We start from the raw sequence: 27324 nt of genomic DNA, 5'->3' as shown, positions 1-27324 counted from the left end.
ACCATTACATTTTTGACGTATCTATACTAATCTATACTAATATTGTAAAGCTCAAGAGTTTGTTTGTTTGTTTGAACGCGCTAATCTCAGGAACTAATGGTCCGATTTGAAAAATTCTTTCAGTGTTAGATAGCCCATTTATCGAGGAAGGCTATAGGCTATATATCATCACGCTACGACCAATAGGAGCAGAGTACGAGTAAAAAATGTTTCAAAAACGGGGGAAATTTTGACGCATTCTCGTGACGCAAGCGAAGTTGCGCGGGTCAGCTAGTAACTAAGAATGCTGGTGTATTTAGAAGAATACCCATACAAATAAGATAATAAGAAAAAGTATGGGTTTTTTTTAAATTTCAATAGTAAAATTACCCGTTATTTGAAGTTTTAGAAGACTTTTTGACACTTATATAATAAATCTCATATTTTTCCATGGTTATCAAATAATGGGAAAGGAATTATGTATATGAGGAAAACAGGATATGGGTTACTACTGTTGTTGAATTTTGGTCAGAAAATAGACAAGGGTAGTTAAAATAGCTGCAGATAGCAAAAAAAATACGTAAAGTTCTCTACTGTCTTTGCATCCACACATTACCAGTATTTCTGTCAGTACCCAACATTTTAAATGCTGAAAAAGTCTGGACACAATGAATTGAATAATATTAATCACAAAGACAAGTAATATTATAGCTATTCCTCTTAAGTTGGCGTTTTATTCTACCTAAAGGAACAGAAATTGAGTCATTTTTGTTATGGACTTATTAATTTCATAAGGAGATTGTTCTATAATATGCTTAAGCTTATAGGTAACTAGCTGACCCGCGCAGCTTCGCTTGCGTCACATAACAGAGAATGGGTCATAATTTTCCCCGTTTTTCTAATTTTTTTTAATTGCTACTCCGTTCCTAATGGCCGTAGCGTGGTTTTATATAGCCTTAAGCCTTCCTCAATAAATGATCTATTCAACACAAAAATATCTTTTTCAATTCGCACCAGTAGTTCCTGAGATAGGCGCGTTCAAAACAAACAACAAACAAACTCTGCAACTTTATATATTGGTATAGGTAGATAATGCTAATTTGCAATTGTAATTTGTAATGGATATGTATTTTGTTAAACAGGTGACAGGAGTGGTGGGCAGGGCTGAGATGTTATCCTCCCTGTTTTTTCTTGCCGCTCTTATTTTCTACGCGCGAGCTGCTCAAAGAAGAAGATGTACAGGTAATTTATACAACTAACATATTTATACACATAACACAAATCAGCATAAAGAATTAAGGAGTTCAATACCTACAAGAAAAGTGATAGTTCATTAGACCACAACAGAAACGAAAGTAATTATGAGGGCTTCAAAAAGCGGCCTATTCTTCTGTTCAAAAAGATAAATAAAATTGACCTTTATAACTTTCGTAGATGTTTTATCAGAATTTTAGATACACCTAATACCTTTTCGGTATCTTCCGAGAACACGAAATGCTTACGTATAGACTTTACTTACCGTTTCTAGGTAGCATGAAGCCTGTTAGTGGCCGATAAAGATTCCCTTTTTATAACCGTGTCCCGAAATCATAAGTGAACAAACTAAAACCTAGGCTATGTTATTTACTTTGCCCATTATAAAGGAGTCTACATACTTAAGTCGTTGAACCATCGACGCATGTCGACCAATTGAAGTCGGAGACTCGTTATTTTAAAACAGTTGCAGATTATCTTGGAAATTGGAAATTACCTTTCTTGTTGGTCTAATACGCAAGTCAACGTTAAGACTTGAGTAGCAGAAGACTATTTATTGTTATTCAGGGGTATTGATATTGTGCTTGATTTCCTAGAGTCGTGGGATTAGAAATGTTAAGAAATGAAGTTGTAAAGAATTCTGTCAGCGATTTGTCGACTGCCTTTAACACAAGTCGCCAATGTCAAATGTGTTAGCAAAGAGTGTGAGTGTGTAGACTCCATAAGGTATTTAGTGGGTACTACGGATAAAGGTTCCGTTCTCTAGGATTCTGGGTACATGTTGATTCAACGCCCACGTTCACTCATAATTTGTTTGTTTATATGTATGACGAGTAAAACGTAATAGCAAATGTGTTTAGTTTTCAGTGTGTGAGACTAAAAGCATGTGTTAGATACGCTTATCGGATTATCGTCCCACGCACGCAAATATGTTCAGTCAATATTCGAGCCATTTATTATTAGTTTGATGTCCTTGTTTCTATATCTATATAAACGTAACTAATGAACTATTTTTATTATAGTTTTATCTTAATATCTGTCATCGAAGGATAATATTATTCGCCCCAGGCTAATGCAAGAAAACTGTTTGTTAATTGAAATTAATAAAGGATAAAAAAGAAATTTTATGCAATCTAAGGGCCATTTTCAAGAATTTTGGATTACTATGTGATAGATAAAATATCTAAAGGCAAATGTGTGTGATATTTAACCATGAGTTGTTTAGAGTACACCGGTCTTTTCTATGTTTGTAAATTTAGATTTAAGAGTTTATTTAGTATCCGAAAATAAAGGTACTTCGTAGTCGAATCAGATAGCAAAACCTAAAACCTCAAACACAGGACAGCTGAAAATAGATCTAGTCTAAAATCCAATCTCTTCAATTTCCAGACTGGCGGTACGTAGTGGCGTGTTCCGCATGCATCGGGGTGGCCATGCTGTGCAAGGAGCAAGGGATCACTGTGACCGGAGTCTGTCTTGTTTATGAGATCTTCGTCGCGCAGAAGGTAAATATATTTTTCTTCCCAATAAGAACCACTTTCCAATTCCTTTTCTAAGAATTCGGTTAGTTTATCCAATGACTGACAACGTGCTTTTTATTCTTTTACACAAATATTGCCAAAAAATCATATAAGTAAGGAGAAACTTATTGACAATATGTCTAAACCAAGAGATAACTGCTCTAAATGACCGTTTCGAAAGTCATAACGTTTAAAAAAATTAAACAAAGTATGTACTTTAATTAGTAATTTGGTTTTTTTTTGGTACAGCGTCGTAACGGCCAGTTGCCTCGCTGGTGTTGGCCCTGGGACCTTTGGAGCAAAGGTTCTGGCTGGTGGTGTGCAGCCGGCGAGGGTGTCCGAAGGTTCTCCACTGTATTCTGCGCATCCCTGGCCTTATTGATCGCGAGGGTACAAGTAATGGGCGCTCAGCTGCCCGTGTTCACGAGGTTTGACAACCCTGCAGGCGCGTCTCCCCCACCCGCCAAGTAAGTACCTTGATACTTAAAAATCCGGTAAACCTAGGTCTAGGTAATATTTGAGTAGCATTTCGAAATTTCGTTATCTTTTTTCGCATTAATCTCGGCTTAGTAACAGCACTTATACATGGATATCATTAAACCCGGTCGAACTCGCCTATCAGCCGCAGTCTAGCCGTAATTACAACGAGACAAAGGTTTTATTTTTAGCACCACAAAGTCAAAGCAAATCCTCCCCATTCACAAACATATCGTGGTGTTTGTTCATTCTTCGTAGCGGCGAGTCCGTGTTCGTCTTTATCGCACAGTAATAAGGATAATTGGCTTTGACAAGCATACTACCAACTGTGGAGCGAGTGTACCGGCCGGTCGCAAAGCTAAGCCACATTAATTTTATGGGCCTCCTCGTTCGGCCCCATTGTTCAACGGGTGCTTTCTTAGCTTATGGTGAAATTCACTTAAAATAAACAAAGACCCAGCTTTGTAACATTTACGAAGAAGTAACAAAGTAAATGTACTCATTTGTTTATGAATGTTACTGAATGTATTTTACATTTTTTAAGAAACAATGAGTTGTTTTCTGCGACTTCGACGGGGATAAAGTATGAGCTTATTAGGCTTGCAAGGAAAAATCTTTTGTTATTTTATTAAAAACGAAAGAACTGCGTGTTATTTAGTTTGTTGTGTTTATTACAGGTACCTAACATTTGCGTATTTGCCTGCACTGAATGCGTGGTTGCTCGCGTTGCCTGAGGCGTTATGTTGCGACTGGACGATGGGCACCGTGGCGCTACTCAAATCATGGCGTGACCCTCGCAACTTGGCGACATTATCACTACTCGTCTGTCTGCTCGCCGCAACTATACACGCGTTACGAAAAAGATCCACCGCGCTTTCTATGGTAAGATATTTTTTAATTGCACCTAAAGTATATAAAAAAACAAAAGAATTAAAAGATACGATACTTACGTAGCTAACCATTACGAAGTAAATGAAACAACCTCATCTTTCTTTTGTTTCCAGGGCCTTGTACTTCTCGTAGCACCATTCCTACCTTCATCGAACTTGTTCTTTCCCGTCGGCTTCGTGGTGGCCGAGCGTGTTCTCTACATACCATCTATGGGCTGGTGTATGCTAGTGGCCCACGGCTGGCGGCTTCTGGCCAAGAAACGGGCAAAACTAGCCGCCAGCGCACTGATATTCCTCCTTCTAGCATTCAGTGCAAAAACTTATATGAGGAATTGGGATTGGAAGACTGAATATTCAATTTTCGCTTCAGGACTAAAGGTACATAATAAAAAGTTGTAACAACAAATAAACTAGTTTTGAAAAACTCGGAATAGATGTTAACATAAAAATATATTTTCCAGGTAAATCGTAATAACGCCAAGCTGTACAATAATGTAGGTCATGCGTTGGAAGCTGAAGGTAAATACGCAGAGGCGTTAGAATTCTTCAACACAGCCGTAAGTGTACAACCCGATGACGTCGGAGCTCACATTAACGTGGGCAGGACTTACAACCACTTGGGTCGATACCAGGAGGCGGAGGATGCTTACGTCAGAGCCAAATCACTTCTTCCTAAAGCAAAACCAGGAGAATCCTACCAAGCGAGGATAGCACCAAACCATTTGAACGTATTCCTGAACCTCGCAAATCTAATATCCAAAAACGCTACAAGACTTGAAGAAGCGGATATGTTATACAGACAAGCTATCAGTATGAGAGCTGATTATACCCAAGCGTATATAAATAGAGGAGATATTTTGATCAAATTGAATAGAACGAAGGAAGCCCAGGAAGTTTACGAGAGGGCGTTGCTGTATGACAGCGGAAATCCTGACATCTATTACAACGTAAGTTTATTTTAATAATCTTGCAATGCTTTAGTCAAGGTTATTGCCTTAGTACTACTGGATGTCGACAATCATTCGTCTATTTTAACTTTCAGCTTGGAGTAGTTCTTCTGGAGCAAGGCAAGCCTTCTCAGGCGCTGGCTTACCTGGACAAGGCGTTGGAACTGGAGCCGGAACACGAACAAGCTTTGTTGAACTCTGCAATTCTACTACAGGAATTAGGCGCTGCAGACCTTAGGCATTTAGCCAGGCAGCGTCTACTTAAACTGTTAGATAAGGATGGTAAGTAAGATGAACCTCATTTTGATATTTGAGTTTGTAAAGTCCTCACTCCGAACCAATTTTTGATGAGTAATTTTGAAATTTGCAGCTACAAATGAACGAGTGCACTTCAACCTCGGCATGGTGTGCATGGACGAGGGTGACGCGGAGTGCGCAGAGCGGTGGTTCCGTGCCGCCGTACATCTCAAGCCTGACTTCCGATCAGCGCTATTCAACCTCGCCTTATTACTGGCTGACCGACGAAGGCCGCTGGAAGCCGCCCCCTTCCTCAAACAGCTGGTCCGACACCACCCTGATCATGTTAAGGCTTTAGTACTGCTAGGCGATATTTACATCAATTCCGTCAAAGATCTGGATGCGGCTGAGAGCGTAAGTATACTGAACTTTACCGAGTCTTATTACTTTTCAAGCACGTTGACGTACAGGACAATCTTATAAAACATTATTTGATAATGTTCCAGTGTTACCGGCGCATCCTGGAGCTGGAGCCGGACAACGTGCAGGCGCTACACAACCTGTGCGTGGTGGCGGTGGAGCGCGGCAAGCTCGCCGTGGCCGAGGAGTGCCTGACGCGCGCCGCCGCGCTGGCGCCGCACGAGCACTACATCCAGAGGCATCTCGCGGTCGTGCGAGCGAGACGACAGGCCGCCACCGGCGCGCCCGCCAACAAGACTCCCCCCAACCACGCCGCCGCGGCCACCGCCACCACCGAAGTGCGAGCGAGATGGAACTACATCCCCCAGCAACCGCCCGACCCCCACGAGACCGACGACGCCTCGTAGCCTATGACTTGAAGGACTTTCGACGATGTACATAAACATTTCGCTTAGGAATATCTTCTTAACACCAAAACGGCCAGTCGCGATTTTATCTGCCTATCGATTATTTTTATAGTTTCTTCGAACGATCAGGGTATTACCTTCTATCTGGACATAATGTATTGTATTTCACTTTACAGTTGGTTCGTTTCGATCGTTTCCCGTCTCTTCTATGTATTAATTCGATACTTATCATTATTAGATTTTGTAACAGTACTGAGCGGAAAGTGTTTACGCCAAACGATATAATAAATTTATTGATCTCGTAGATAAAAAACTTGATTTGCATAACGGCGTTTCGTGATATTAGTTAAAAGACATCATTAATTATAATTGTGTATGCCATATATAATAGGTATTATGTAGACTATGTTTCAACGAGCTTTTGTCATTAGCCCGGTATACGGAATGTATGAACATTTACAATATATGTGTATTAAAAATAAATGGAAATAGTGTAATAGAATGTATAAACTGTTTCCAGTAAATTATCTAAGTTTCTCTAGTCACAATGCTCGTTTCGATGAATATCTGTCTGTTTCGTTATAAACTTCTAGTTAGAAATATGAAATACATTGCATTGTACATGAAATAAATGTTGAATACAACCCCGTGCTTTGATTAGGCGTTCAGATTAGCTCTAGTGAGACGACCCGCGTTACCGCCTGCCTATTTTCAGAAACAATAATGTTACGATATCTAGTTGGAACAACTATATATACATAATAATACGGTTTTATAAAACTATCACATTCCCACCGTCCAAGTATTGGAAAGTCGTAAGCGCCGCGGGAAAATGAGACGCCATCTACAGTTCATATTGATTTCAGTTTTAGCAACATCAAATACCTACATCTAAGTCACTTTGCTCTATTATATTATTCATGTGATTCGGTACGCCTGTATTTGAGCCTTTTTTATAAAATCGTCTATTTAAACACACTGCTGTCATTTTTTCTTGGTGTTTAGTTCTGGTTTCCGTGTAATTTCGTCAGCAATTTATAGGAATAAGATGACAATACGACTATGATGGTAAATAGCCCTTCTAGACAATTATTTACCTAGAAGTCTAGTTTTTCCCCAATTATGTACACTGAGTGCCTAAGTATAAAACTTTTGAACGAGTATGATATTTTTGTTAGAAAATAAGTAAATATGTAGGTATGTATATTTTGTAATTCTTTGAGGATTACTTTGATTGAATTTGTCAAATATTACAGCAGTGTGTATGCTAATGAGTCATAAATCACTGTCATTATTCATTATTTTATCCAATTTGTAAACTGGATGAACATTTCAAAATATATTATTTTCCTAATCATTGAAGTTATTGATGAAAAAAATATGAAAGTGATCGACCGTTATTAGAATTAGATGTGAAAAATGTAATGTTGTTAATGTTTTAAGATAAAAAGTAACTTTTGTAAAAACTGAATTTTTTACAATGTCTTGAAACATTTCTTGTGGGAACTCTGATATGAGTTGAATTCGTAAGGACCCCGAATATTGTAACTATTTGTCGTCAAAACGTTTATTTTTATAAAATAAAATGTTTCAAATGATTGTTTTGTTATTTTATTTCAATCCTCTATGTAGGAATCCTTCCAACAACGAGAAATATGAGCACAGAGGGACGATTTTCAACCACTTTCGACTAAGGACAACCGGAAAAGGACAACTATTTATAATGAAAAACTGAAAAGTGATTTTCTTCCCGTCGGTACTTATCGATATATGAACTTAGAAACTTGTCCTTAGGTTACCCGCCAAGAGGTATGATTAAGTAATTACACAACTATCAATTCCTTTGCTTTTTAATAGAGGGAATTGCATTTGACAATCAAGCTCTGAGAATACCTAGTTGAGTTTGAGTTTCTGAGAATACTTAGTTTGAGCGAGATTTATTTCTATCGAGTGATTTTCAACCCTTAGTATAATCATCTAGCGAACGTAACGTTTAAATTTCTCTGTAGAAAATGTTTCCTACGGAATACGCTAAGGGCGCTGTTCAATATTAATTTATTTTCTCGATAACTTCTACTTTGTATTTGTGGCATATCGACAATGGTAAAAAATTGCAATGCCGCCCACCGGTCTGATAGTGCTTTGGCTAGGTACCTATATCATTTATTATTAACCGTAGCTAACAATAGTAATGGTGAAGTACAAGGTCATAAACGTGACCTTGAATTGTAAGTAATCACCAGGCTCTGATATCAATCTTGTACTAAAACTGGTTATTTAATAACCATTGAAAGTACCTATGAGACAGAGTACCTAACCGCAGAAGGTGTATGGAAATTATGTTTCCCGAGTTGTAAGTAAGTTCTTAAAAAAACAACAAACGTCTTTTGTCTCGCTTTAACACAAAATTGAATAGTAATCTATGAAAGAAGATGAGCGGTTAATTAAAATTTTTAATAAGCTCCTACATTTTTCAGTCCATAAATCACTGAAACTAGCTGATTCTCTCTCGTCGAACGATAAAAAAAATATAATTATCCTACGATCTATTATCGGCATGGGCAAGGATATGAATCTTTTGGCATCCACACAAGCGCAGGACATCCACTCGGAAGCTACGCCTTGCTTAGCCTAAGGATTCCTCGACATTCAGGGCGTTGCAGCATACCAATACTTAGTTCCCAATTTCGTCAGTGTGCGCTCGCCCTGATTTTAGGTAATTGCTAAACATAGCAATATAAAATCATCATAAAAGAATCATCCAAAGTCTAATATATAGAGGTGCAGTAGTTAAATGAAACCAAAGATTGATTTGTGTAAAAGATTCACTTTATTGTTTTGTACAGTGAGCACTTTCAATTTTCAAAACAATATCGCCACAATTACACAGCGAACGGCTTAAAATACTTTTCTCATATTTCGATTTTCCACTAGGTATTAATTTTCAATACAATACGGGTCTAATAAATTTCCGTGGAATCGCTTAAATAACTTACTCGGTTACGATAAGACAGACTCCGAAAAAACATTTGAAAAAATAAAAACAATCAAATGATATTAACAGTACAATAAGCAGGATATTCTAGCATTTATTCTATAGACGGTAATGGAACCTAGTTGTCCTACGAATTTAAGTACTATCACGGTTTGCAGTCCTTTTATGTACACAAAATACATACAATTGTATATTGGTAAAAACATTTAGAACTACTAAAGGGCGACACATAAAATTTTATTTATACACAAGAATTCACAATTCTCACCGATAATTTTATTTCGAGTGTATCTTCAAATCATACATTTGTCTTTACAAGTCTAATGATTTAATTTAAAACAAAGTCACATTACTTATAAACGAAAATATCCATAACATAAAATAATCTAATGTCAATAAAGGAATATAATTTATTAACTATACATATTCTCATCACAAATAACAAAATCTCACTCACTCTCGCTTGCTTCAACTTACATCTAATTTTCTAACTTGAAATACTATCCGCTTAGTTAAAATTTTTCTTTCGATGGACTCTTTAATCCTATATTTGTTCCGAACATATCTATTGCTGTTACGATGATCAAATTATAAGGCCCCTTCCAACCCGACCTTAAAGACAATTCACAGGTTACACCGTGAAACACATCCTTCCGCACCTCCACAGATCCACTTGGTCGCCAACGAATCCACTTTACGATCGCTCCTACAATTACAATTATATCCGACAACAGAAACAATGTCGAAACACGACTCTAATCATAGTCAAACAACAACAAATTATAGTCATAATCACCGAATACCACGCTTCTCAACAAACGAAAACACACAGCTGATTCCAAACGAATACACAAACTAATACGACGACTCGACGATTGAAACTGAAACGTTCGTTCCACTCTCCAACTATACAATGACAGTCGTTGTATAAAAATATTTGAGTATATAAAAATTGTAGGCAAAAAGTTAGGGGTCGACTGTAGCTATATAACTTTATTTATAATGTGTGCACCGGGAACAGTGTAGTCGTTGTATTGTTACTACTGTCGTGGCGTGCACATGCCATGTCACTCGGTGGTGAGCCCGCGGTACATTCACTTGTACTCCTCGTCGCCCTCGAAGTCCCCTCCGAAGTCGCTGTCGTTGTCGTGATCCACCTCCAACGATTCCATCGGAGGCACCTCCGGCGCCTGTGTTAACGCTAATGGCACTCCTTTCTTGTACGCCGTCATTTCCTATAAAACAAGCGTATTCTTGTAAAAACAGTAAGTAACAAATATAAATTGATACATGTCCATTGCCCATGTTCATAATAACTAGAGAAAAAATATTGTCTACAAAAATATGACACAAATCACACAAAGATTTCAATACTTCCCTTTATTAAAGAAATGAAATCAATAGAACGAATTTATTTTATCCTGGATAGAAGCAAAGCCACCATCATTCACACCTGGCTTCCTTAAGAAACGTTCTATATTTACATGTTCTATAGATATTGTTATATTGGACCCGTAATAAGGTAAGCCCCGATATTAGGCGGCAGGTGAGACCGACCAAAAGTGCGTGATTCGTATAAGTTAGAATATCTTCGTGTGTGAATATGCGAGCTCAATAAACGCGGTGACGAGCTGCCGTGAAAATATTACACATTTTACCACAAAATTCGTACAAGACTAGAATAAAGTTTATTAGGAAGGAATAGTTAAACTAATACAAATAAATGATCGGAAACTGTGTGACGGCTAGTAAAAAAAATTGTACCATATTACACCTTTTACTACCCCAGGCAGTTTTTATCAGTGTCAAAATGTAGTTCAAAAGCTTTGTATAAGATTGGTAAGGACAATTGATAAAATTGCCAAAGTAAATAACAATAATAACTCGCAAGTTATATTGTATTGGAAACATTTGCAAGATCTTTTCTCTTCCCGTTAACATTTACTATCGTTAGATCACAGCCAGACATTACACAATTCTTCACTAGTAACTAAGGCCCTTCTTCTACCAGACACTAAGATCAGATTGATAGATAGTGTGTTATTGTAAAGAGTTATACTAACCCGATCATATCTCGCCTTATCTTGCTCGGAGAGGCTCTCGTACTTAGACTTGGTCTCCGGGTCGGCAGCTGCCCAACGCCTACCCAGCTCCTTAGCGATGTCTCCCATAGTGTACTCGGGGTTATTAGCCTTCACCTTCGAACGCTCGTCGTTGCAGAACCAGAAGAACGCCGATCTGTAAGATGGATGATGTATTTAGTATATATGTATAGGAAAAATGTGAATGCAGCCAAGGAAGTTTGTAAGGATCGTACTAAGTGGAGTTCTCTGGAAGGCGTCATTTTATGTATGTATGTACCTATATATTAGGTCGGCGAAAAAGTCTTTTCGCATTATAGTATGTATGAACTTGTCATAAAAGCTTTTCTCTACACAAAAAAACTCGATATTTGGGTACCTCACGAGCTCACTTCTTCTTATCGTATGGTTAGAGGTCAACCTAGTGTCAAAGTTGTTCAAGCCGCCCGAAGGCCTTTGACGTGGCTTAACGACTGTTATCTTAATTGACAACAACCGGGACCGACTTTTTACGTGCCCTTCGGGAAAAAGTCTTTTCGCATTATAGTATGTATGAGCTTGTAATCAAATCTCTTTGGCTTCAACAATCATAAATGAGTACACGGTTCATTAGGTTTCTTTCAGTGACCTCATGAAGTACCCAAACATCAAGCTTTTTTGTGTAGAGAAAAGATTTTATTACACGTTCATACATACTATAATGCGAAAAGACTTTTTCCCCGACCTAAAATGTTTGTTTTTTCAAATTATGCCTACGTTCCCGGTTTTCGCCAATTTCTTAAAATCTTATGAATATTTATAATAATGTTTATAATCTTTGTCGTCAAACCCCATGGTATCGCGATAAGCGGATTACTATGGTCACGTTAATTCGTTGAATAAAAAATCAGCTCTGTTGGAGTCCTAAACATTTTTTGCAATCGTGAGTGACAAAAAATATATTATTGATTTTTTTCTAACCTCTAACCTAAAATAACATCATGAATCGATTATTCTACTTGTAACGGCTAGTGAGTGCAAAAAACGGACGTGACTGATTGGATAATACTATTTCTTCTTTTAACGGTCGAAGTGTCTAGTTACTAAGAGATAATATTTCACAGGGCTAGCAAAACTTGCTGACGTGATAAGTACCAACTTAGTTAAGCGTGTATTATTATTAGACGGAAACATAGAAAAAAAGAATACCTACTTAACTAAAATATAGTTCGAAGTGTTACATTGACATGTGCTTTTTGACAGAAATATGAGATCGATAGAAATATTATAAAATTAGACTCGTTTAGTTGTTTGGCAGTTTCGCGATTTGAAAAGAATCATTTTATTTTCCGTATCGCGCAATATTCTCGATTGAAATTTTGAAACCACTTTATAGGCACCAATTGAATTAGCCGCCTGACAATTTTATAGCCCGCATACTTAAACAGTCACTTTAATATCAGCAGCAAAAGAGACAGTTCTATTAAGTAACTTAGAACATTATAAATTAGATTCATATAATAAAACTCATGACCATAACTCACAGCGATCGCTTGGGCGCGTTGGGGTCCTTCATCTGCTGTCGCTTGCGGCCGCGGACCTTGATGTCCTTGGGCGGCACGTAGTTCTGCATCTCCAGGTCGAACCGCCTCTTGTCCTGCTCGGCCATCTCGTGGAACCGTTGCTTCTCTTTCTCTGACATCGTCTGTGGGGAAATGACAGGTTTGAATGTCGGCCCATGTTGCTATAAATTGGTTAGTATAGTATATATAGGTTTGGTTTCTGGGTTTTCAAGGATTTGTCTATGTTCAGATCATATCTGGAGGTCATTATGATATTTATTTTTTACTAGCTAGTAGGGTAGAGAAGTAACTGATATCACGACCTGCAACTTCGTCCGATTAAAAATATTCGAAACGGTTAACACTAAACCTTACCAAATTATACACCACCATTCACCATTATAGGCCACGACTTTAATATCTTCTTAACCACTGTGCCACAGACTAATGGGCAACAGATTTTCCTAGCTGGTAAGTTTTAGAAATGCCATCTCAACGTCATCGTCAACTTTGTAGACGAAAATTCTATACGATGTAGAATTTGAGACTTGTCTATAAAAAGAGGTGAATTAACAATTGTGCAAAGTATTAGGCCCACATGGCGATTTTTTTTTAATGTCAACTCGTGTAATGGTTTTGATTTTCTGCGGATAACCTAACTGGTTAAAGTCGGTTTATTGGTTTTTCCAATCTTACAGTCACCGCTGATTAGGTATCGTGACCAAAATGAAGTCTCATTCTATATTGTTTCACACGAAAAAATGTTTATCTATATTATTAAACAATTTTTACAAAGTAATAAATAAATAATCAAAAAAAAAAAATTATAATCTTATGAGTAAGTACGTAATCTATATATAATTAGTATACAAAAGTGTTACAACGTTTAATGTAGATTGTAATTTAGATTTTTAGATTTCAATATTTAACGTTTCATTGTAACAAGGCATTCTATTATATAAGAATTTATTAAGTAATACCAAACGAAACTCATCTGAATCTGCCAAGGGGTGTGGAATGAGCACGTTTCGCTTTCATTTCATCCCCCAAAGCATTCATTGAGATTAGACCCATTCAGCGAAGCGCAAAATATCAGGCGAAAATTGAAGGACTGAGTAAACATTTGCTACGGGATAAGGAACTTGTTAATTTATATTTAGATAGGTAGCAAACTAAATAAATTAATCGAAGGAATATGGATTAGATTAAAACAATATGAATAAGCAGAAAAACATCTGCAAGGAATAAGATTTTTTTATTTTATTTCGAAATTAACTTAAGTCACACTGTTAATTAACTAGCTTTTTACAAGCCTATATGGCATCCAAAGTCTCTTCTTAATCTTGAAAACTCTACAAGTTCAGTTAGTATACCTAGTCCCTAAAGAGTAGGTAGGTACACCGACCGATGAACATTTAAAGAATTCAAGCGAAATTAACTGCTGAATGCCAAACGAACTTGTTTTATTTAATTGTTTTAATTCTAAATTCTTTTATTGGAACTTTTATGAGAACCTTTATTAACAATCCGTTGTATTGGAAATTAATAAAATAACCCGTAGCCGGAACGTGCATCTGCATGCCAGGTGAAAACATTAAATGACAAATTAATTATTGCAATTACTGGTTTTACTGGTTTTGCCGCCATAAACGGAATAAAAATATTTCAGAGAAAATAATCAAATAATAACAGAACATGGATAAAATCGAAAGGATGTTTTTTGTTAAAAAACCATATGTCGTATTTTCCTTTTCCGGGACTTTCTCAATTTTGATGATATTGTCCCGTGTCCCGACATTGTCTATTTCCTCCCGATAAAATTAGAACAACAAACAACCCCCTCCTGCCGCCCTCTTATCCCAATATACGCAAAAGATGGCGGCTCTGCATACTGCCACCGGTTTCACCAATTTTAGAGTCTATCCGAGAGATAAAATGACAAAATTTCCACTAATTAATGTATCCGATACGTATTTGAAGGTGACACGAACTGTTATTGTTATAAAAAACATATAGATAACAAAAACGGAGTAACAATATGCCGCAACATAGAAGGCCGCATGACTACTAAATCGAAGGTCACGAACCTAGCTCAAGGCCGCAGCTTTACAAACTATGGACTGGGAAATTATTTATGTATTTCAAACATTTGTCGTTTACAGTTCAAAGGTAAGGTAATTTAAGACGAAATAATGAAGCCCCTTTGCAAAAATAAGCCGAATATTTGTTAGTTCATTGGCACCTTGTGCGGTACTCAGAGAACCTATTTGATATCGCCTTTGACAGATACAATGAACCCCGTTAGTATGACTGTACGTACACAGAAGTAGCGATGACGTTTCCATGCGACGAACTAAAACTGAATTCCATACTAAAGTCAGTTTTATAACGTAAAACTCCCAAAAATTTGTCATTTGAGACGAAATTATGAGAAAATATTATATTATCCTTGGGTAATGGATCGAAACGAACAAAATCGTTAACGGTATGCTGTAGAGGACATGACCTTAATACAAGAGTTCAATAAACAAACTAATAATAATTAACATAAGTAATTTGCAAAAATACCTCTGCATCTTCAAGCGCGACATCCAGATCCTTTTTCATTGTCTCCATATTAAATATTTTATGAAACACGTTAGATTTTACAGGCGTCTTTACACCTAGACAGACTATTTGTAAATGAATGGGCGAAATGGCCGAAATGGTGAACACAACGATATCGCGATTGAAACAAGTACGAACGTGAACGAGTGAATCATATGAATCACTACGACAAAAGTACTACTGCCAAGAAAAGCGCGACTTTTTTAAATTTTTGCTATTTTATACGATCCTTTCAAATCATTGGTTGAGATTAAGCATCTGTACTTTTCGAGATTAACAACATACTGTTAACAGAAGACTGCAAGTTGATTAAGGTAAGTAGGTACCTACATATTTATCAGCGGGAAACAAAGTTAGGTAGGTGCCTACAGTAATAAATCATTTTGTTCGATCCTCGGACAGCTGTTTGTAAAATACTTCGCTAAAGACATAAAAAAATCTGTGTACTGCCACAAAAAAAGATTGCGACAAAAACATATCGACGCGCCAATTTGGGTGATGATGAGATGTCGAAATTGGTTCACACCTAAAAAAATACACACCAAATTAAATACATATACGACTTACATTCCACCTTTCAGCGCATTTCTTTGAGAACGCGGCAAAGACGACATTCTCATCGGGATGTTTTTTCTTGTGTTCCTCACGGCATGTCTGTACGAAGAACGCGTAAGCCGTCATCCGCCCCCTCGGCTTATTGTACGCTCGCGCTCGCGGCATCTTGGTTTTAGTTGTTGCTTGAGCTATTAATGCTTGCTGCTGTGCCTGCTGTTGCAGTTCCTGGGTAAGTAAAGGAACAAATAGAGAGAACATGATTTCAAAAGATTAACCCTATCATTCATAGCCAATGTTGGATCGGTATATGATCTATTTAAAAATAATAACATTACCACATCACTATTACACTTATTACGATCTCAAAACCTTTGCATAATTTTACACTGTTTACTCCACAAAGTTGTTGCCTATTACTTATAAATAATAACAATAAGAATAGTAGTGCACTCAGTAAAAACAACAGATGAATAAAAATTACCTGCAAGGTAGCAGATTGCCTTTGTAATGCAGCTTGGATTTGTTGTTGTTGGACAGCTTGAAGTTGTTCATGCAGAGTCTGTTGTTGTTGCTGCAGAGTTTGAGCTACTTGCTGCTGGAGAGCCGCTTGAGCCTGCACAATGGCCTGAGCTTGAGCCTGGCTCACTTGCAGAGTTTGCTGCAGACTATGTTGTAAAGCTTGTTGTTGTTGCTGTTGTTGTTGCTGCTGCTGTTGTTGTTGCTGCTGCTGCTGTTGCTGCTGTTGTTGTTGTTGCTGCTGCTGTTGTTGATGTTGTTGTAACATTTGCTGCAATGTCTCTTGTTGATTCTGTTGCTGTTGTTGTAAAGTCTGCTGCAATGTCCTATTGTGTTGTTGGATTGCTTGCTGCAAGTTCTGCTGCTGCAATTGCTGTTGCAGACTTTGTGCCTGTTGTTGTTGTTGTTGGATCGCCTGGTTTTGCTCTTGTTGCACTTGTTGCAAGTTCTGATGGTTTTGTTGTATACCATTAGATTGTTGATTGTTTTGTTCAGGATTTGGACTTGACTGACTCTGCGGCTGCAACAATGGGAAAAGTTGTTTAGTTTTTGATTTATTTACATTTTACTAATGTTAGTCTTCAATCAAGTCATTGATTGAGTATTTACCTAGTATCATCAATAAATAGGAAGTTTGGAAGAATTGCCATCAAACAGATTTATTTTGCAGTGTCAATCAAATATATTTTGTTTCATGAAACTAATAATATTTTATACAAAGAAGACTGAATTAATATTTGATCAGTATATCTAGTATACAAATTATTTTCTTATACATAGCAAAATAGTTGTTGTACCACTACCTAGGTTCTATGACTTATATAGAAAAACAATATACTGGAATACCTGAAGGTTCAAATTATCAAATTTAAATGCTTTCCTTTATAATTGTTTTTAGATGTCAGTCAATTATAAAATTATAAAGTAAGGCAATCATTTTTATAAAAAAAATTATGCATTTAACTTAGATACCTAAAAAAGTCAACATCATAGTTTTTCTAAGTACTTAGTTCCTACGATTAGTCATCATATCAGTTGCTTGTTAAAATAAAATAACTTACGGATAAATACTACTTAAACAGTCATCTAACTCAATCCCTAGGTAAGCTATAGTTAGCTTACCTATAAGATGAAAATCATAAATCAGTATTTATATCAAATACATATAATAATAATAATATTTACATAAATAATTATGCTGTAAATGCGTGACATGCGGTACAGCAAATAGTAACGAGGTGACTTCGTTAATTTACAATCTGGAGCACCAAACATGCAATCAAAAAATTATACCAAAACAGATAAAAGAAAGATAATCAATAGATACGCACGTGACTATGAATTCTCAAAGGTAATAAAATATATATTTAGTTTTCCACAAAAGGTACTTATTAAATAAAACGAATCCAAATTACCATTTCTACGAAGATAGGGATTTCTAAGTTCCGCAAATTTATTCGGGTCTAATTTGTTTGTGTAAATATCTATGTGTTTTTAACAAAATCCCTGATGCCCTTAAGAATACTATGAAAGAGCAAATTTAATTTTATTACATGTTACATAAAGAAAAAAATCTCATCAAAATAACAACACAACCATCCATGGAATGATAATGACATTACAAAATTGACATAATGTGTCAAATTTCACACATTATGTCATGGGTTCATGACATAACTTAACGTGTTTGGAATCAGATGACCGTGTGTGAGTTGTCCCAAAATATTTATTTTTTATATATTTAGGAATGTAGATAAACGAACTGAAAATCTTAAATGTTGTTGCTACACCAAGAATTTGGATGCATAAACTGGAATCATTTTTTAAAGGTAAAAGTTATTACGTGCTTATTCGGCTCATTGCACGTGCCTCAGACCTCTATGCTATCTCTATGGTATGAAAAAAAAAACAAAAACAGAACGAATGAAATGAATGATGGATTATTGTTTAGCTTCCCTAGTTAGAGGAGAATGTGATCAAAAGTGACCGTTTGGAAAAAAAAAATAGTGAAATTGAAAAAAGCCTGGATTATATTAATACATAAAAGTAAATATACTTTGTTTGTATTTATTATAAATTTCATAATATTATGTTTAATTTAACATGTAGATTTTTATCTTCGATTAGATCATAAATCATTGCCAATTTTTATATTAATTACACCGTTTATATTAACCCTCCAACGGAGCATTGTACCTCATTTATAAAACATTTATATTCCGGCAATAAACTGAAACTGCTAGCCGTCCAATGCTGATATGTAATACATAAAAGAGAGCATCATTATGAGTTATCCATCCAATTGAAATTAAAGTTCGTTGTTTTTTCGTTTCAAGTTTTAGACTATCGGCGATGTATAGTTCCCGGCGCGTATTTATCCACATAGAGAAGAATTTTGACTAATAAAACAAACAAAAAAAAACAGTTCTAACTCAAATTCACGTTCACAAAACACTTACGATACTTTGGTGTTTGATTTTCTTTTACAGAATATTCATATTTAAAGTCCTTCATAAGTTTTTAATCAGTAGTAGGATTTAAACAGCGTTATAAAAATCAAGATGTAAGAGACAAAATGTTTTCGTACCGTAGGAGACGATGTCTGTTGCGATTCAACAGATCCTGATGCATACCACCAGGGTTGTTGAGGAGATTCTTCCCGAGCGTTAGAATTTGACATTATACGATAATCATAACTTGGAGTCGAGGTATCACCACCATTATTTGAGAACCCTCCGGTCATTTTATACGTATAAAGTTGATGCGTTGAAGCAGCAGTGCTTCTAGCAATCTCCTCATGTAATTGTTGTTGATGCTGTAGTTCACCTGCGCCACCCGGCCACCACGAGGCATCGTCGCGCGCACCCCAAGCGTCCCCCGTCGCACCCCGATCCCCCATCTTACAATCGTCGCTTACGGTCAACCAGTTATTTTATGTCTCTCTGGTCACTTTACAGCATTTACTGTGTCCTGGTAGCTGTTGAAATCATGTCCTTTCTCTGTTGTTGCAAATACACGAACAATAAGCTTTAGTAGTCGATGAATAGTATTTTCACTAAAACACTGTCACTTTTCATGCAAATTGGTTTTTATCACAAAGACTCTATGTAATTATATGTACCACATTATTTTATAATCAAGTTTATTCTTTGAAAATCGGAAACACACAAGGTCTCGCGTGTTGTTTAGTGAAAAAGCTACCGGCTGTAAGTTCCACTCCACACGCGTACGTTTTGTCTTCGTTTGTACTTAAGTCAATAAAGTTGGCAACGTCGCAGAGTCAGACGCCAAACAAGTGCACACGAGCGCCCTCAACGCGCAGCGGCCATTTTAGAAACGTTCGAACATATACGAAAAGAGACGAGTGTGCACGAACTGGCAACAAGCTCGTCCAGCAACCGGTCAATAAGACGATTAGCGCAGCCTCGGCTATCCATGTTCATACTAAAATTCTTTTGTTTATAATTCAAGTACATTTACATACCTTTGATAGATTTTTACACATTCCTATTTGGTGGTTATTAGATTAGAACCTACATGTCAGAAAGTAGTTAAGACATTCTTAGTAATACACCTAATACTAATAAAGATCTCGCAATCTGCCGGTCTATTGATTGAATTGTAACATTATTTGTTAATGTGGATACATTAAAAAGTACATAGCTCGGCAGGTAGTCAGGTTCTTATCAATACTAATGTCTACTGCAAATGTCTCTGAGTAAAATAATGTACCAACAAGCTACACCGAAATAATTACCTATTTACTTTATCTACCTATTTATTTTGCTGCTGTGATTGTATAGTACTAATCCATTTAAAATTGGGGTATCATCCATTGATACCTCAATTTTATTAAAAACTAGTTCTGAGGAATAAAATATGAGACTGTCCTACCAGGTTGCGTTCTCCAGTCTCTACGTACCTCTAGCGAAAATTACGTGATTATGTCTATTTATTATATCGTTAAACGAATAGCAGGGCTAGATAGTACTAAAGAATAAATAACATGCGGGAGAATTGGAAGTAATATAACGATTTTCTTGGGTTTCTGATAATTGTATGGGGCAAAGACTTCTTTCTCATCATGACGATGATGTCTTTGTCCCATCATCATCCTGAGAGTTGCAACGTGAATGAAGATAGGTATACATTATCACATGTGGCTCGACGTATGCAAGTTGTAATTAACAAGAACAACTCAAAGAAAGAAATACGGTATTGATTTAAGAAAACTATAGGCCTAAAACAAAATGTCATCGTGATAAAAAAACAAACAGAGAATTTTGCGCCGTAGAGAGTGCCCTATCCTAGTATATTCATTTGTAATAGGGAGTCGAAATAATTCCTTTTCGAAAAAATGTAGTACAAAAATGAACTACATACTTAGTAAGCTTTTTAATTTTCACGCATATGTGATTAATGATTATTGGGAGTAATATGATATTTATTGATGAGTGTTAACGCAATTGCTTAGTTACACATTTGTTACTTGATATTTTTCGCATCGTACCAAGTTGCTTAAAATGTTGAATCGGTAAAAAAACTTTGTTTCATTTCAAGATTTCTCAAAAATGATCTTTGTGTAATTCATGTTTCTCATTTCTAACGATCGCTTTATTGCTCTTAGTACTTATTGATTTACGATAGTTTTTTAGTTTTCCGTACGAGCTGTAACATAGTTAGTGGGAAAAAAAGTAGGTAGGTAGGTATATACCTAGTAAATATTGTGAAAAACTGCTAGTATTTAATCAGTTGTAAGTAGTAAGTAGGTACCTATAAGAAGATTCTAATAAGGTGCATTAGGTAGATTGTCCATGAGAAAAATTTATCATTTGCTCTAAAATCCCGCCAAAACATCTTATACCTTATACTTATTAAGATTTTTTAAATCTAATAGAAATTAAGAATCTTAATTTTCAAGAGCTCAGATTCTCTGGGTATATAATATTTAAAACACCTATGCATTACCAAATAGTTATTTATATAAATAAATTTAGAAAACTACGACGTTTTGATAATATTATTTCTGTATTTTCTTCGAAAATGAGTTGATCTTGAAAGAAACTGATTATTACATTATGGACTACTGATAGCCACATAACTGTTCATATACTTGCTATCACATTGTTATGTGTATATTATTGTACACATATAGAACATTATATGTATAGTATCTGTCACCTTACTTCGGCACTCGGCAGCCATTTGCTTACAAAATTAGAATGTTATACTATAAATATCGCTCCAAACATGTCATCAGGACCGAGCAGAATACAGAAATAATTCATGCCATTAAATTCTTCAATTGATTACGAATTTAAAGTGAATAATATAGGAAAATGAAGGAACTCACCGAGTATGTTTATTAAAAACGAACACACGATTTCAGCGCTTATTACGTAGGGAACTTTGCGCTCGTCGTAATGAATACATGAACTGAGGATGTCAGTGACAAAACACTCTGATTGGCTCAAATTAAATGACCCGCCATTTTTCAGCCAATAACTGAGGCCGTCTTGGCTTTATTTTTTGTTTATACTACAATACATAGGTACATTGTCATACTGTATTCATGCACACATTCACTAAACGAACTGTTTTCATTTTGCGGCACCAAACGTGCTAGGCTAAAGTGTATGCTATTCCATATTTCAATAATGTCCTATTTTACCGGCGTTCCGTAACTCGAGTCGAGTGAGTGAGTGAATGAACGAAATGAAATGACGAACTTGTAATAATAAAATTGTAATGGCGATGCCATCGGTCGGTGCGGATACGACTCGCTTGTATTCAGCGGCTGCTGTTGCGTTCTCAACAACTACTGCAGAAATAATTAAGTCGTGTTAATTTTAGTTCTATTTTCTGGACTCACCAAGTGAAAGAAACGTACACTCGGGCATATAAATTCGGTTTATCAGTTGTAAAGTAGCAATGGTCAATTTATTACATATGTGCAGTGAATAAACTTTAACTTTTCTTGTAGAGTTATTGGTGTACAATATACTATCGACTGAGCATTTGTTGTGATGATTTTAATTGATTTATTTGTGACAAATGTTCTGTGTTGTTATAAATCATAACCTCAATCGGGTATCATTGTGAATACGTCGAACTGTTTTCCATCGCCTGGTGCGAGGTGTAATAGACAAGTTTAATTTATTCATTATATATGATTCAACGGGAGTATCAAATGAACAACGGGTTTAGTACAGGAGAAGAAGATTCTAGAGGTAACTCCGATCAAATATGTTGCCTTATGGATGACGGCGAGAGCTGCAGGCGATCCGCAGGCAACGCCTCGTACAGTAAACGCATACAAAAGACTGTGGCTCAAAGGAGGCTGAAACTTAACATTGACCCTCAAGTATGTCCCACATTCATTTTACTTTTATTTTTAACTTGCAATTACATCTATTTACAGTGTCAGTAATACAAGCATAATCACTGTTGGCTCACTGAATTCCATATGTTATTTTCAGGCCAGGCATACTTACATTTGTGATTATCATAAAACAATGATACAGTGCGCTAGGACGAAACAAAGGAGGCCTAAGGACTCAGAGGATGATAGTAATGAAGCAGAAATGGACAACCAGGAAATAGACTGGTTCCAGTTCCAAGTGAATACACTGAGGAGGTATAAAAGACACTTCAAGATGCCATCAAGGCCAGGATTGAACAAAGCTCAATTAGTGGATGTAAGTCTATCACTTTTCTATATCAATGTTTTTTTTAAGTTACCAATTTCATTAAACTTTCAACCTAGTAGCACATGTCCATTTTTCAACTAATTAATCATATCTTGTTTGCAGGCTGTCCAAAAACATTTCAAGTCATTGCCAGTAAATGAAAAGGAAATAATGACATATTTTATATATATGGTGAAAACAAATGGCAATAAGTTAGACCAGAAGAATGGAATGAATATGAACTCTGATTCAGTGTAAAATATTATATGACTGTAATTTATAGTTAAAAAGTGTGTAGATTTAAAATAGTTTAATTAGATATAATTATTAGTTTTCATTTTATTCTCTTCTAAAATTTTCAATCTGCATTCTACACAAATATAGAGTTAGAGATTGAGAATCAGTTGCATATGAAATTGAAGTATATTACTTCATGCCAAATTGATTGCTTACAAAATTTCCTTACAATGATGAAATACTGTATGTAAATTGAGTGAATGTTATAAAATGTATTCTTTAATATTCCATGGTACTTGTGCCCTCTAGTATCCTGATGAACTGCTCTATTTATTTCTTTTTAGTGTTACTAGATGATATTTTCTGTATTATACTTTATAAATCCTTTCAGTGTCAAATAATATGATTGTTAATTGATGAGGGAAATGCAATTGCTAATATAATACTGTTAAGAGAGATTATAATAACAGGAAATTTCAAAATGTAAATTTATTACATTTTATTTAACAAAAATGTGTTTTGTTTTTATTTCACATCTTCCTCTGAATCTGACGAAATCTCTATCCACTTGGAGGTATCCTTCTTAGTTTGGGTTTCCACTGTTTGAGGTGCTGAAGCCACAACTGTAGACGAAATAAAGAAATATAAAAACAATATTGATGCATAGAAAATTCAGGTAGATTTTTAATAAAATATTTTTACCATCATATTTGCTAGGTTCTGTGTCAGACATGTCTGATTCCAACTCCATCTTTACAATATTATCATCCATATTGTAGTTTTTGAGTTTAATTGTGAGGTCTTTTTTACTCAATGTTAGTAGATTGTCTTCAGAAATAATATCAGAAAAATTAGTCTTCACTCTCTTTTGTCTGAAAATAAAGGAAAATTCAATATGTTATTACTGAATTGAATATTAACTTACACCTTTAAACCTAGATTTATCTCTACTCTTGAAGAAGATAGCAATAATGAACAGGTGCCTATTGTGTATTGCCAGAGATAACTTTCTCTTTTTGAAGCTGATTATAACAAAAGAACAACTAACATGCCCAATAGCAAGAGTAGCATAAGAGCCACAGGAAGTCTGAGGTTAAGGTTTTCATAGCCATTGTGGCTGATAATTTATCAATTTGTCCTCAACATATGATATGTAGGTACTATAGTTGAATGTGGTAGTTTTTATATCAGTATTCTGTGACATATTTTGGTGTATGCAAACTGACCTCAATCAAAGGTATTTATGCTGCACAGTTAAGAATACTAATCACTTTATGGGTCCTGTGGTAATACTTATAAACGCGTAGGTCCGTACTTATAGGTCGCGTTTCACGTGGCATTTTTCTCTTACGCTTAATTTTTTGTACTGCCATTAATTAGATAAACAATAATAATATAGGCATTGCCCCATGTTATTACGTAAATTGGAGTTTCCTATTGATTAGTGTTATTCTGTGCAAAATGAAACAATCATGTACACAATGTAATAATTTTCTAAGAATTTACCTCATACCTGTTACAAATTTCCCCAACAGAATTCTAGTCAAATAATAACTGTTATTGTATTTGCATACAATATAAAATATCAAGGGCTTAACTTACTAAGAAAACAATACTTTTTTTATCATCCATAGGCACTAATCACCCATAAAATCTAATCTAAAATTTTACCTGAGTTGCACTTACAAGCATACAAAATAAGTTTACAGGGTCATAATTGGTTATTAAAACAACACTTAATTGTTTATGGCCAGTATTTAAAAATAAAACAGCTTTTTAAAATTTTACCTGAGTGTGTCATCACTAGCAATGGATTTTTTCACCAGGTCCACAATCTCTTTACACTTTTCAGCAGCACTTGTGATTGCTTTATGCACAAGATTGTTCTCTTCTATAGTGGCTCCACTGTGGTCCAACAAACATATTTCTTTGTACTGATTCATGCCAATAACTAGTAGCCCTCCACCTGTGTTTGTCCCTTCTTCTGTGTTTCTTGTACATATTGACTCTTCTACGAAGCTGGGATCTGATAGAAGAATACTGAAAGAATAGTTTTTCAAAATACCACATGCAATGATTTTTACAAAACTATGCTACATTCCCATTCATACATCTTCTTACTCTTAGCAGATATAGGACAGAATATGATTGGGCCTAGGCAGAGACGTCTCCATCCATTGAAAGTACAGATGGCTATTTACTGTGAGTCTAAAACATTTTGTGTTGTCTCTATAACTTTCACTTTTACTCTAATGGCCTTACACCTTTTCTAAATGGCTTGTAATATAATTACTCTTAAATAATATTGCCAATGCAAACTAAAAGTGAGTGTTCACAGTTGGCAACTATTTCTTATGGTATAATTTACTTGTATGTCTAGAATCTCTTTCTTTTAGTTTCTATCTAAATTAGGTAGTTATTAACAAAGCAATAGGAAATATTGTTTTCTTAACATCGATCAAAACATACTGAGGCCTTCTACTTAAGCTAAAAATTTGTTATGGTGCTCAGCTGGCACTTGATCAGTATAGATGGATTTGAGGTGTACCTTCTAACTAATTCTAACAGGACACCAATCATCATTTCATTTCATTCATGATTATAAAGAAGAATATAATTTTTTTGCAAAATTATGGTATAATACTTACTGTCCTTCCAAAATAGCGAAAGTAACACATACAGGATAATGAAATAACACAGTAGGTATGGGATCTTTTTCAGCTAATGTGTGTATGGTAACACTGTCACCGCTGCGAGTCACATCTGGCCTCTTGAAGTGGGCCAGTGCACTGAGGGTGGCAATACTGGCACATTCTATTATGTTGCCTTCATGGTTTAATACTTTAATGTCCACTCTTAGTGACCACACCTGGAATGTAGTAAGGAATAAGTTCAGTATGATATTTGGTAACATTATTACGTGCCCTAGTGTTATATTTTGACTTTTGTATAAAATTTGTGTAATATTATTGTAGGAACATAATAATATTACTTTCATCTTTTTAGAAATTGTTATTTTTAAGTAAAGTTTATTAATCTTCTTGTAAGAAGTTTACACTAGGTTAAGAATCTAGGTATCAATTTGTATCTGTATATTTCAAGAACTACATACAGCAACACCCTTTTCCCATACAGTTAAGCAAACCAGAAAAAATACATAAATTTACATAAATGTCGCTCAGAAACTGTCTAAGGTACTTGTAGCAAACACAATAACATTGTAAAAGCTATCTATATCCCCATGATAAATAAATATTGATATCAATGTGCATCAATCAATGTCATTACCTTTTCTTCAACAGTAATACAAAGAGACTCCAGGTCAATGCACTTGGAATCCTTATAACATTTCTCCAGTAGTCTGTTCAAGTAGACAGCTAGGTCGGCTTGCCTATTAGCCTCGAATTGAGGACCTGCCATAGAACTAATCTCAGCATTTACATATAGTATACCTTCATGAGGTCTTATCTGTTTCGGTTGTACCACTTCACATGATACTTGTGCAAGAACTCTGAAAAATATAGTATAGACAATTAGAAACGACAATATTACGGAATTTAAAAAACTTTCGGCAAGATAATTTTAAATATTTGGATCATTATTTGAATGTTGCTTACTTAGTTTCTCCAAGTGATACGATGCAACTGCCATAGTCTGTACCAAAAGCTATGTTTAAATTTCTAGTTTCATTATAGTTTCTGCCGTCTAAACGCTGAAATTATGTAAAACAGATGAGTTAAACTTAGAACCAACTAATTGAAGTAATATTTAAATTAATAAGAAAATTATCTTACATATCCCTCAGAAACAACTTTACTTAGAAAGGATTTTTCACAGGTAGATAAAAATATATCACGCATGTTTGTAAATGTTCATTTAATGAAGATATATCTGAAATAAACAATACTTTTAGGTTATGTTATTATCACGTTCAGTTTTGACAATATTAGTGAAGTGAAATTATGGGCAATT

General features: G+C 35.5%; 4 protein-coding genes across 7 annotated transcripts in view; 2 read left to right on the top strand and 2 right to left on the bottom strand.

Moving 5' to 3' along the window:
* Tmtc3 (Transmembrane O-mannosyltransferase targeting cadherins 3) overlaps positions 1 to 7730 on the top strand; it is a 114069-nt gene extending 106339 nt beyond the window's left edge. Inside the window, exons 4-12 of the mRNA XM_076116097.1 lie at positions 1122 to 1221; positions 2623 to 2738; positions 3003 to 3220; positions 3908 to 4112; positions 4235 to 4498; positions 4582 to 5067; positions 5163 to 5349; positions 5438 to 5718; positions 5811 to 7730. Of these exons, the coding sequence (XP_075972212.1) occupies positions 1122 to 1221; positions 2623 to 2738; positions 3003 to 3220; positions 3908 to 4112; positions 4235 to 4498; positions 4582 to 5067; positions 5163 to 5349; positions 5438 to 5718; positions 5811 to 6131 (2178 nt within the window). The 3' untranslated portion in view covers positions 6132 to 7730. The remainder of the gene's footprint in view (positions 1 to 1121; positions 1222 to 2622; positions 2739 to 3002; positions 3221 to 3907; positions 4113 to 4234; positions 4499 to 4581; positions 5068 to 5162; positions 5350 to 5437; positions 5719 to 5810) is intronic.
* Positions 7731 to 8938: 1208 nt separating this feature from the next.
* Positions 8939 to 19686, bottom strand: LOC142974006 (uncharacterized). 3 transcript variants are annotated; one of them, XM_076116091.1, is made up of 6 exons: positions 19014 to 19686; positions 16392 to 16946; positions 15923 to 16123; positions 12731 to 12891; positions 11190 to 11364; positions 8939 to 10361 (listed from the first exon to the last, which is right to left on the bottom strand). In XM_076116091.1, the coding sequence occupies exons 1-6, from the start codon at positions 19323 to 19325 to the stop codon at positions 10221 to 10223; spliced, it is 1545 nt and encodes a 514-aa protein (XP_075972206.1). In that variant the 5' UTR covers positions 19326 to 19686; the 3' UTR covers positions 8939 to 10220. The 3 variants fall into 3 exon arrangements, with proteins under 3 accessions (XP_075972206.1, XP_075972205.1, XP_075972207.1); XM_076116090.1 differs by having other exon boundaries at positions 15923 to 16135; positions 19014 to 19685; XM_076116092.1 differs by lacking the exon at positions 19014 to 19686 and adding an exon at positions 17842 to 17994 and having other exon boundaries at positions 15923 to 16135.
* Sap30 (SIN3-associated polypeptide 30) lies at positions 18370 to 23865 on the top strand. Of its 2 annotated transcripts, none has more exons than XM_076116094.1 (4): positions 18370 to 18472; positions 22410 to 22790; positions 22906 to 23124; positions 23239 to 23865. In XM_076116094.1, the coding sequence occupies exons 2-4, from the start codon at positions 22596 to 22598 to the stop codon at positions 23371 to 23373; spliced, it is 549 nt and encodes a 182-aa protein (XP_075972209.1). In that variant the 5' UTR covers positions 18370 to 18472; positions 22410 to 22595; the 3' UTR covers positions 23374 to 23865. The 2 variants fall into 2 exon arrangements, with proteins under 2 accessions (XP_075972209.1, XP_075972211.1); XM_076116096.1 differs by having other exon boundaries at positions 18374 to 18472; positions 22634 to 22790.
* Rrp45 (exosome complex component Rrp45) lies at positions 23827 to 27296 on the bottom strand. The gene is made up of 7 exons (XM_076116093.1): positions 27147 to 27296; positions 26970 to 27064; positions 26641 to 26863; positions 26001 to 26221; positions 25141 to 25392; positions 24055 to 24224; positions 23827 to 23975 (listed from the first exon to the last, which is right to left on the bottom strand). The coding sequence occupies exons 1-7, from the start codon at positions 27210 to 27212 to the stop codon at positions 23878 to 23880; spliced, it is 1125 nt and encodes a 374-aa protein (XP_075972208.1). The 5' UTR covers positions 27213 to 27296; the 3' UTR covers positions 23827 to 23877.
* Positions 27297 to 27324: the final 28 nt, after the last annotated feature.

Source organism: Anticarsia gemmatalis, chromosome 7, assembly GCF_050436995.1.
Source record: "Anticarsia gemmatalis isolate Benzon Research Colony breed Stoneville strain chromosome 7, ilAntGemm2 primary, whole genome shotgun sequence".
Taxonomy (NCBI): Eukaryota; Metazoa; Arthropoda; class Insecta; order Lepidoptera; family Erebidae; genus Anticarsia; species Anticarsia gemmatalis.
This window is presented reverse-complemented; position numbering and strand designations above follow the sequence as displayed.